General features: G+C 50.7%; 1 protein-coding gene across 3 annotated transcripts; it reads left to right on the top strand.

Moving 5' to 3' along the window:
• Positions 1-1,691: 1,691 nt before the first annotated feature.
• LOC100217088 (uncharacterized) lies at positions 1,692-4,273 on the top strand. Of its 3 annotated transcripts, NM_001366952.1 has the most exons (6): positions 1,760-2,157; positions 2,542-2,735; positions 3,334-3,402; positions 3,492-3,567; positions 3,659-3,723; positions 3,803-4,034. In NM_001366952.1, exons 2-6 carry the CDS (start codon positions 2,553-2,555, stop codon positions 3,893-3,895), a joined length of 486 nt encoding a protein of 161 aa, NP_001353881.1. In that variant the 5' UTR covers positions 1,760-2,157; positions 2,542-2,552; the 3' UTR covers positions 3,896-4,034. The 3 variants fall into 3 exon arrangements, with proteins under 3 accessions (XP_023157602.1, XP_035821594.1, NP_001353881.1); XM_023301834.2 differs by having other exon boundaries at positions 1,692-2,735; positions 3,492-3,549; positions 3,628-3,723; positions 3,803-4,273; XM_035965701.1 differs by having other exon boundaries at positions 1,692-2,735; positions 3,628-3,723; positions 3,803-3,927.
• The last annotated feature ends 7,395 nt before the right edge of the window (positions 4,274-11,668 follow it).

Here is an 11,668-nt window from a genome sequence, read left to right as displayed (position 1 = left end):
CGCCCGACCCCAGGGCTCGGACTCGGGCTCAGCCCCGGAACACGACGAACTCCGCTCCGCCCGACCCCAGGGCTCGGACTCGGGCTCAGCCCCGGAAGACGACGAACTCCGCTCCGCCCGACCCCATGGCTCGGACTCGGGCTCAGCCCCGAAAGACGACGAACTCCGCTCCGCCCGACCCCAGGGCTCGGACTCGGGCTCAGCCCCGGAAGACGACGAACTCCGCTCCGCCCGACCCCAAGGCTCGGACTCGGACTCAGCCCTGGAAGACGACGAACTACGCCTCGCCCGACCCCAGGGCTCGGACTCGGGCTCAGCCCCGGAAGACGACGAACTCCGCCTCGCCCGACCCCAGGGCTCGGACTCGGGCTCAGCCCCGCAGGACGATGAACTCCGCTTCGCCCGACCCCAGGGCTCGGACTCAGCCCTGGCCCCAGCCGACGGTCTCCGCCTCGCCCGACCCAGGGGCTCGGACTCGACCTCGGCCTTGGAAGATAGACTCGACCTCGACCTCGGAGGAGCCTCCACCTCGCCCAACCCAGGGCTCGGACCGACCACGTCACAGGAGGCGCCATCATTACCCTACCCCAAGCTGGCTCAGGCTACGGGGAACAAGACCGGCGTCCCATCTGGCTCGCTCCGCTAAACAAGTAATGATGGCGCCCCGCACGCTTTATGACGACGGTGGCTCTCAGCCCCCTTACGGAAGCAAGAAGACGTCAGCAAGAACTCGACAGCCCCGACAGCTGTCCTTCCGCCAGGCTCCAGCGCTCCTTCGACGGCCACGACACCACACGAACCGGGCGCCAAAACCTCTCCGGCTGCCATGATGGCATGTACTTAGGGCGCTAGCTCTCCTCCGCTAGACACGTTAGCACACTGCTACACCCCCATTGTACACCTGGATCCTTTCCTTGCGTCTATAAAAGGAAGGTCCAGGGCCCTCTTACAGAGGGTTGGCCGCGCGGGGAAGGACGGGACGGCGCTCGCGCAAGGCCGCTCGCTCCCTCCCGCGTGGACGCTTGTAACCCCCTACTGCAAGCGCACCCGACCTGGGCGCGGGACAAACACGAAGGCCGCAGGATTTCACCTCTCACGCCTGTCTCCCTCCGGCTTCTTCCCCCCTTCGCGCTCCGTCTCGCGCCGACCCATCTGGGCTCGGGCACGCGGCGACAATTTACTCGTCGATCCAGGGACCCCGGGTTCGAAACGCCGACACACCCGTACCCACAAAAATTAAACATCTATCAAAATATTATATTATACAAATGTCAAGTATATCCATCTAAATACCATTACAAAATCTCTAGCATCATTTAACCATCCATTAAACACACCAAAGATAATTGGATAAAGTAGTAACACTAGGATAGTACTACATAGCACATTATATATTCCATTACATGGTCATTAAATTGTCGTTAAGCCTTCTATTACATTATGACCTAAAAGGTTGTTAAATAGTAAAAAGGATGGATGACTAAATTCCAAATTTATGTTTGGTCTAAGTTTATATTAGGTATTTTATACCCACGGGTTAATGGGTATGGGTGAAGGCGGAATGTTCTAATACCTGTTTACCCATTTGGTGAAGATTTTTGCCAATAACAGACTAATGGGTAGAATATTTCGCCCACATACATACCCTAATGAAGTAAATATCCATCGGGTATCAGGTCGCGGGTATCCATTGCCATCTCTAGATGAAACTACCCACATTTCGTTTCTCTTCCTCTCCGGTCCCCACTAGTCCCCTTCCCTTCCCTCGCCTACCTTCGCACGGGTGCTCTGCCCGTTCGACGGCCACGCCGCGCCGCCCAGCTGCTCCGGCACCCGCCCTTCTTCGTCGAGCTCGGGATCAGCATCTCGCTTGTTCTGGGCTCCCCATTCGGCCTCTCCTCGCCCTAACTCTATTTTGCAGCATGAGACCAGCACAACAGCCCGAATCATAGGCTTGACGCAGAGACCCCATCTCATCTGCGCTCCCGCGCGTGGCCTAACGCTAACGGAGCCAGAAGCAAAGGAGAGGATTCCACAAGCTTCGAGTTGCCGAAACATTTTGTTAAATCTACTGCTTGTGTGGGATCATTAGTGCAAATCCGGTGCTTGCGCGTGCAGGCTGTGCTACCCATGCGTCTTGGCTATTGTGAATAAAAGGTTTCGCCTGTTGCATCTGTCACTTGCGATATACCCGCGCTCTGAAATCTCGCCCTAGTTGGTAAAATACAACTGGTTTGCCCCCAATTAGGACTAGTTTGGATACTTTGGGATTAGAGTGTTTTGGAGGGATTGGAGAGGGTGTAAATCCCCAATAGATCAGATACTCTCTCAATACATGTCAATCCACTCCAATCCCACTCATTACTAGAGTATCCAAACTAAGCCTTAGGTGACTGCAAAACTTCATTTCAATTACTCTGGCCCTCTTTTGTGATCATGGACATCAAGCAAAGTGTGTAGTAGGATGCCCCTTTAGGGCTTGATAAAAGGAGATGATCATGTTACTCACATATCTGAAGATGTAACTTCATCTCGTTTCAGGGTTTAGAGGGATGTCTTCAGAGGAGCTGAGGGCGAGCTTTTCAGATTTGGCGGTGGGTTCGCCAACCCAGACAGAGGGCAAAACGTATCCTTCAGGTGATTTGTCGTCTGAGGAGGTCATGCAAGTCACTTGTTTCACAGAGGATCTTCATGATGTAGTACTTCACTTTCAGATAGTGAGGTTTTCTAAACAGGTACACATGGTTCTTTTGGTTCCAATTGGAGTACCAGACTGAAAGTGTTCAAATTCTTGACATAGCATGAGTTCGTTGGTATTTATAAAAAAAACTTATGTTACTGCTGACAATATAAGGCTTAAATGTTGTTTATTGTTGTGCTCTACCAGCTGTCTGTGTACTTATGTTCAGTAAAATAAGTTACTAGCAGTCTAGCATATCATGTTATGACCTGAAAGTGTGTTAGTTTTGCCATTGGGCAAGTTCATCTTGTCTTCGGAAGGTTGTTCACATTGTGTTCACGATGGTTATGACTGGACATATCACGCTTTATGTCACTTATAGTTAGCTCCAAGACATCAATCCGCCTGGACAAAACTTGATGTGTTGCTATACGCTCTACATTCATCATATTTTTAGATGTATGTGTGTTTGAATCCTCGCAGCTTATTAGCAATGTGTTACCTCTCATGCTTTAATTGGTGTGTATATAATATTTTTGTGAGTGACAGCTTATTAGCAATGTGTTACCTCTCATGCTTTAATTGGTGTGTATATAATATTTTTGTGAGTGATTATATTTGGGTTTTTTTCTTTTTTATTCATTTTGATGCAGATCTATGTGTGGGTTGGATGCAACACAGCAAAGTTTGGCCATTTATACGCTGCTGCAACCACTAGGCCGGTAAGCAGTAATCGTTTCATTCTTAGAAGATGTTGTTTACTTATTTATGTTGTCATTTGTGCCATGCTGTCTTTTCGTGGCCCTTGCAGGATAACAGAGTGAGCGTGACCTCTGTACTAGGAGGAACATCTGATAACACCGGATCAAGTATGGCTCGCCGTCTAGGTACTGTTTCTGTTTGCAGTTACAGTAACTAATTCCGCTGCATTCACGATTAGCTTTTAGTACCAGAAAGGCTGCATCCTACATGTCCCAGTGTTGAAGACCGGTCTGAACATTGTCCTAGCATGCAGCATCCCAAAAGACAGCCCCATTCTTGAGGTACTTACTACATGTGGGCGCATAACTGCACAACAATCTTGCGAAACATGTCTGACGCTCACTGGTTTTATGGTTTCAGGCAGCTGCGGAGAGGAAGCTGGTGGAGAAGCTGAAAGGTTTGGGCTACATTAAAACCGCAGCTGTGAATGCTAACACTTCCACGGCACCATGATCCGTGGCATGATCTAGTGAGCTTTCGGTCGACGTTCATCACTAGATGCATCATGATCATGAGCAGTTGTGATGTTTGGTGGGCTTGATTGGCTAACTGTTTCATCTGTTCTTTCGCGTGGTAAAAGTTATTATGAACATTTTGGTGTATGGAGTGTTTAAAAGCACTAGAGCTAATAGATAGTTGGCTAAAACTACTGGTGAATTTAGCTAGTTAACTATTAGCTAACTTGCTAAAAATAGTTAATAGTTGAATTATTAACTAGTATGTTTGGATGTCTTTAGCTAATTTTAACAGCTAACTATTAGCTCTAGTGCATTTAAACACACCTGTAATGTACTTCCTTTTCTCGTCCTAAAATGAGTTTCCATCTCAACATTTCAAGAAGTCAAACAATCTTAATTTCGATAAAATGTGTATCGAAAAAGCCTAGTATTTGTGATAACAAATAAGTAATATTAGATTAATCATATTATATATTTTTATAGTAAACCTATTTGGAAATCTAACAATCTTAATCATGTTCGCTCCGGCTTTAATATAACTGCGGTTGCGGCTTCTACAATATTTTGTCTCTATAGATTACCGTCGCAGCAGTCTAAACAGCTACGGATGCAGCCGATGATTGGCTGCTTGAAATATGAGATGGAGACCTATCCTAGAACGGGGGAGTAAGTAACATGGTACTTGCTCCGATCATTTTTATTTGTCATGTTTTAGTTGAAAAACAACAAATATTTGAGCAAGGTTTTGTGTGATCTGCTCTGTTGCGACTTGCGAGCGAGCTACAATGCAACAATGGTCTGCATGCTGCAGAGATAGTATATGTGATTTGTGCAGGCGTCTGATGACTTACCCCCCCTGTAGGAATACAATCGTCCAAGTTGCATTTTATTTGTTCATAGGATCCATATCCATCTACTCTGCATGAGCACGTGTGTGTAGAGTGTGGGCCATTGTAACACGAAGTTAGTGCACGCAGATTTGACCCAAACCGTAGCGAAAAGCCATTTTGGCTTTGGGGACCTCGAAGCAGCTGCACCTGCACGTGATAAACTACTGGGAAGAAAAATACAAATTCTTCAGCCCGTTGAGGTGTGTATTTAGGCCTTTTTAAAACCCCTAGAGTTAATAGTTAATCAACTAACAAATTATTAGCTAGACTAATGAACTAATTGTAAGCTGTGAGGTGGCTAACAATTAGTTATGATATTAGCTGATAGTGTTTTGATCCAACACTAATTTTTAGTAGCTATCTATTAAGTTTAGAGGTTTCAAACAGCCCTTAATCTATACATACGTAATGTAACATAAAACGACTACAGCTACTAGCACGAGAGGTCTAAACACGCTGTCTCCTCCGGTGACAAATGGCTCACGTTCATTTGTCTATTAGTACGGTTATTAATCCTTTCAACGAGGTCAAAGCAACCCAAGAATGCTCCTAGATTGAATTCTTATATATGTTCTCTTGTAGGCGCATTTTATAAACAAACTCTCCTAAACATTTTTCTCTATAACAGTCTCATATTTTAAATAACACTAGTTAGTCGTCCGTATATTGTTATAGTTTTATATATCATATAGTTAGACCTTACTTTATTGTGATATTTATCCAAACTCATAGATTCTCATATCACGATAAAGGGTGACAAGAGGAGATCAGGACATGGTCACCACACGCACCAACAGTCGACGCGTCTAAAGATCGAGACAAACCAACGCCGAGCTAGACGTACGGCAGTATCGTCTCTGTTGGCGCGATAGATTCGGCGATGTGCCTCACGTCGATATGAACACGCGACAACGTGCTCCTGAAGTTTTCTCTCTCTTTTATTTTCCACGTTTGTGAGATTAGGGACTAGGGATGACAATCGGGCGGGTAGGACAAGGATATATGGTTCGCAAACTCATACTTGCGAGACAAAACTCAATTCATACTCGTACCCATATTCGTTCGTGAGTATAGATCTGTACCATACCCATATCTGCTACCCGATGGATACCCATTACCCGAATGTCCACTACAATTTTAGCATTCCACACCAAACAACAATTTTATCATATTTCAAAAATGTATCATTATAGCAACATCAAATAATAATTTCAGCACCAAACAACATGTCATGCATGGAAACTAAAAATGGAGATTTAGAATAATTTATTGAATTCAGATGGCCCACAAGATACCAATCGGGTAATGGGTATGGATACTGGATATCCATTGTAAGGAAAATGGACCCCAGGCCTTTTGGCTAATTGAGTTTTGGTGTTTGATGATTAACACAACCTGTGGACTAATATGTTTGCTAGTGTTTATAATTATAGTTCACAGGATGCGAAGAGAATTGGACCAAGGCAATGAGGATGCAACACCTCAAAAGAAGACATAAAAAGATGCATAGGAGTCCAATACTCAAGAACAAAAGAAGCCCGAAGAAATCAGCGAAGAAATCCAAGAAGAGGGCTGTCAGCCAGCGCCTGGTGGCGCACCGGACATTGATGTCCGGTGTGCACCGGACTGTCCAGTGTGGCACCGGACTGTCTGCGCAGAGAGGCCACAGACAGGCGCTCTCTGGCTGTAGCACCGGACTGTCCGGTGTGCACCGGACTGTCCGGTGTGCCACGGGCAGACGACAACGGTCGGATCCAACGGTCGACTGCTACAGGCGCCAACGGTCGGCTGACGTGGCGTGCACCGGACACTGCACAGTAGATGTATGGTGGTGCACCGGACTGTCCGGTGCACCCGACGACAGAAAGCTGCTCCTTTCTGTCCAACGGCTAGTTTGGGGTGTGGAGGCTATAAATACCACCCCAACCGGCCATTCTCAAGTGTGAGAGCCCAAGCAACATACCAAGACACATAGTGCATATTTCCAAGTGCTCAAACACCCAAGTGCTTAATAGAATCACTCGGTGATTAGCGTAGGTGCTTTGCGAAGTGCTTAGGTTAGTTAGACCGCTTTAGCGCTTGCTCTAGGTGAACCCTAGATTGTTGAGTGAGTTTAGATAAACCTCACAACCCCTCGGCTCTTGCGTGAGCCATTGTAATTGTACCGAGTGGGGCGAGAGTCTTGCGAGACCGTGACAACCGCGTTTGTGTCACGGCCGCCACCGTGTACCGGAGGGAACGAGGCCCGCGGCGTTTCGGCCGGAAGCTCGATAGTGGAGACGGCGGGGAGCGTCCGAGAGGAGCCGGAAGCGGAGCACCACTTGCGTGTGGAGAAGGCCCGCGACTCTCTACGGAGTTACTCGACCGAGGTGCTTGGCCCTCGCGTGGGCTTCCCTTCGCGTAGGGGCACCAACGAGGATTAGTCGGGACCTTGCACGGTTCCGGATACCTCGGTAAAAATACCGGCGTCATCCACGAGAGTTTGCTTCTCTACTTTGCTCTTTAAGTTTCCGCATTTATATTAAGTATTTAAGTTTCAATCTTGTATTCATACATATCTAGTGTAGATTGAAACTTAGCCTTTGCGGTAGAGATAGCAACACTTAGACAAAACCTAGTTTGCACATTCTAGTTTGACTATTTGCATAGGTTTTGCTCTAGGGATTTAATTGTGGCCTAGTTTAGCGAAAGTTTTAGAAGTCCTAATTCACCCCCCCTCTTAGGCGTCACCCGTTTCCTACATCCATACCCATGAAAAAATTACCCGCGGATACCTTATTATATTCATATCCATACATATGAATAGCAAATTCCATCATACTCATTATTCACAATTATTTATCCCATATATGTACACATTGCCATCCCTATCAGGGATGACGAGGAAGTACTCGACTATAGATAGTGCCATGACCTGACACGACAAGCACATCTCATTTGATAGTGGCATTGCGACGATTCAAATGGGCATGTGCCGGTTCAGCCTAGGGCTGGACAAAAAACTCAAGGCTCGGTAACTCGCTCGACTCGACTCATTAGTGGCTCGACTCGACTCGTCTCGTTTAAAATGAGCCGCGAGCTGAGCCAAAGTTTTAGCTTGATTCTTAACTAGCCAAACTCGAGCTAGCTCGCGAGTTACTCATGAGCCTAACGAGCTGCACAACTGGCACGTGGCCCAGTGAGGCCCACACCCATCTGCCCCAAGTGCCGAGCGAGAAGCAGACAAGCAACCTAGCCCATGGTAAAAACCCTAGAGGTGTGACGACAGTGGACATGGTCAACACTTAGTCGCATGAGTACGATTCACACGCATCCGCAGACCACCGACCACAGCGACAGCACGCGTCCATGGCGACGGCGCCACCACCCACCACCGTCCTCCCCGCCACCCCTAAGTTCGATGGTCGACTGTGTGCGATTGCCTGACGCCCGTGGCCCATCCTCGACTTCGTCCTCTCGCACGACTGCATAGGCGCGCCGGCGCCGCTGTTGGGGCGAAGGCAAAGACGCCACCCTTCGCTCGAGGCCTTCGCTGCAGTCGCTGGTCTGACAGAGACAACGGGCAGGGACACCCTTCGCTCTATTCGGCACAAGACGAAGGCCTGCGACGGCGTCATCCCACAGTGCAGCCTCGCCCAGCTCAGAGGCCCACGTGTGATCCGACCCACTGTAACGGGCCCTACGTGACCGCCGCGTGTTACGGGCCTAATTTGTAAAGGCATCCCTGTAATTACAGTCTGTAACCCTGCTTTATGGGAATATTCTGGGGATAACCTAGGTAGCTGAGGGCACATGCGTCCTTAACACAAGGCGCTGGGCGCTCAGGTACCTATAAATACCCCCGCACAGTGCCCGTGAGAGGCCAGATCAACAGAGCTATTGCCCACACGCGCGAGAGCCCTGCTTACGTCATTGCTCATCTTTGTTGGATCCCCTTGCAACTGAGAGCAAGTTCCAACATTTGGCGCCCACCGTTCGTGCTACGAGAAAACCACCCACGATGGCACCCAAGAGAGCTAACCCGAAGGCTGACGAGGCTGCGAAGGCAGCACTGCTCGCCGCAAGAAAGGGCAAGGCCCTCGCTCTCACCCAATCCACCCACCAAGAGGCCACTGAAGACAACGTTCCCCGCACCTGCGAAGACGACACTCTCCGCACCTGCGGCCCCGAAGGACAATCACAGCCACCCTCGGGCTTCGCCCCGCTGGAGGGCGCGGACCTCACCGAGGACGGTGAAGTCCTCGGCGTCTCAGCGGAAGAACAGCTACAGCTGCGCGCCCTGTGCCTCAAGAACCGCAATCTCCAGAGGCAGAAGGAGATACTTGAGGCCAAGCGCCAGCGCGTGTCCGCACTAGCCAAAGTGCCGCAAATGATACGCGACGAAGAGCAGAAGGCCCAGGACCTCGAGCGGGAGATCGCGCTGATGCAGCGCGAAGGCCACCTTGGCTTGCAGCAAGGGCCACCCCTCCAGCAGCGCGCACAACTGGAAGACACGCGCGAAGGCCACCTCGGCCTGCAGCATGGGCCACCCTTGTAACACCGCGCACAACCGGAAGACCCGCGTTTCCCCCAGCGTGATCACACCTTCCCGCACGCCGCGCCATTCCAAGGGGTCAACTATCTCGACGAGCGAAGTCCCCTGGCGCCACACCTGCAGGTGACGCCTTGGCCAGCTAACTTCCGGGCAGGGACCTATCCCAAGTACAACGGCAACACCGACCCGGCGCAATACATAATGAGTTATCAGGTCGTCGTTGCATCTTCCGGAGGGGACGACACCACAATGGCGAAGTCTTTCATCATCGCCCTAGAGGGCCCAGCTCTCACCTGGTTCACCAGGTTGCCTCCGCTGTCTATTGATTCCTGGAGAAGCCTCAGGGACAAGTTCCTGCTCAACTTCCAAGGGTACCGCCCAGACACCGACGCATTGGCCGAACTCTCGCTCTGCAAGCAGCTGGAAAAGGAGACTCTGCGGGAGTATTACCACAAATTTGTAACACTCAAGTCACAGCTACCCTCAGTCGATGATCAGATCGCTATCCACTACGCTATCAGTGGCCTTCGCGCCGGCGTCCTTTACAGCCACTGCATCAGAGATCCACCCAAGAACCTCCAGGAATTATATCAGCTGTTTGAAAAGTACGCCAAATCCGAAGAGCTCCACCAGCGCAAGGTTGAGTCCCAAAGGAAGCCAAAAGATGCTCCACAGTCCAGCCGCACGTGGACGAGGACTCCGCAATTGAACTCCGGTCGAGACGGCCGCAATCAACAGCAAGTGCACAACATCGCCAACCAGCACCCCGCTGCTGACGCCCCTCGTCGCCAGGAGTATCCCCCCCAGGGCCGCGGAAATGGAACTCGCGGTAGGGGTCGAGGGCGGGCGCAGCCGCCGCGCCGATTCTACTGCCTCTTCCATGGCGAAGACTGCGCCCACCAAACCAAAGACCGCCCAGAAACGAAGGCCACCAGAGACAGGATGGCACGGGCGCAGCCTGCCGACAACCCCAGAGTTGTCGCACACACTTACCAGCAACCCCCTCCACCATATATCCACGCCCCCGCCCCGCATCCACCGCACCACGCTTACCAACACCATCCGGAAGTACAAATCGTACCTCCACCACCCCCACCACCACACCAGCAACACCAAAACATCCCCCACGCTCCCAAGCAGGAAGACTTCGCCGATCAGCCATATCGCGGAGTCATTCACATGATAACCGGGGGGTCCAGCACTGACTTCGACACAAAGAGGCAGAAGCGGGACCACTACCGCAGCATTAACCACGTCGCCGTCACCGGCCCAGTCGTGCAGACAAAGTGGTCCCACATACCGCTAACCTTCGACGCACGGGACGTCGACCTGCGCAGCGCCCCCCACTGCGACGCCATGGTTATCAATTGCAGCGTGGCAGGCTGGGACCTGCACAAAGTCCTAGTTGACAATGGCAGTCAGGCGGACATCATCTTTCTCCACGCCTTCGATCGCATGGGCATAAGCCACAGCCTACTCAAGCCTTCGGACAACCCGTTGTATGGCTTCGGCGGCAAGGGCACTTTTTCTGTCGGCAAAATAGAGTTGCCCCTCTCATTCGGTGTAGCACCCAATGCACGAAGTGAGCAAGTGACATTTGACATTGTGGATATGGTATACCCATACAACGCCATCATGGGCCGGGGCTCCATCAATAAGTTCGAAGCCGCCATTCACGGACTGTACCTATGTATGAAGATCCCAGGTCCGTTAGGCGTTATTACGGTCTACGGCAACCAACAGACGGCGCGCAACATAGAGCGGGACTTTGTGCCCGGTCAGAGAAACGTGCACTGCCTCACGGCCCAGCGCGAGGTCCCCGCGCCCGCCAGCCCAACCGACAAATAGCACGACAAGGCACAGCTGCAGAGCAACGACGGGACAAAGACTGTCCCCCTCGATCAGGCCACGCCCAAGCAGACAGTCACTATCAGCGAAGACCTCACTTCGCATGAAGAGGAGAAGCTCCTCTCCTGCCTTTCAAAGAACAAAGATGTCTTCGCCTGGTCAGCCCTCGATCTGGTCGGGGTCAGCCGTTCCATAATTGAGCACAGCTTGGGAATCGACCCTTCGGTAAGGCCGAAAAAACAGTGGCTTCGCAAGATGTCCGACGAGAAGACAGAGGCCGCCAAGGCAGAAGTGCACCGCCTCCTGGAAGCCAAATTCATCGAGCCGGTGGCTTACCCCACGTGGCTCTCCAATGTAGTAATGGTGCAGAAAAAGAGCGGGAAGTGGCGAATGTGCATCGACTTCACCAGTCTCAATAAGGCATGCCCAAAGGACAATTTCCCGTTGCCACGGATCGACAAAATAGTCGATAGCGCGGCCGGATGCGAAGTCCTGT

This window comes from Zea mays, chromosome 3, assembly GCF_902167145.1.
Source record: "Zea mays cultivar B73 chromosome 3, Zm-B73-REFERENCE-NAM-5.0, whole genome shotgun sequence".
Lineage (NCBI taxonomy): Eukaryota > Viridiplantae > Streptophyta > Magnoliopsida > Poales > Poaceae > Zea > Zea mays.
The sequence above is the reverse complement of the archived record's forward strand: the minus strand, read 5'-3'. Positions and strand labels throughout refer to the sequence as shown.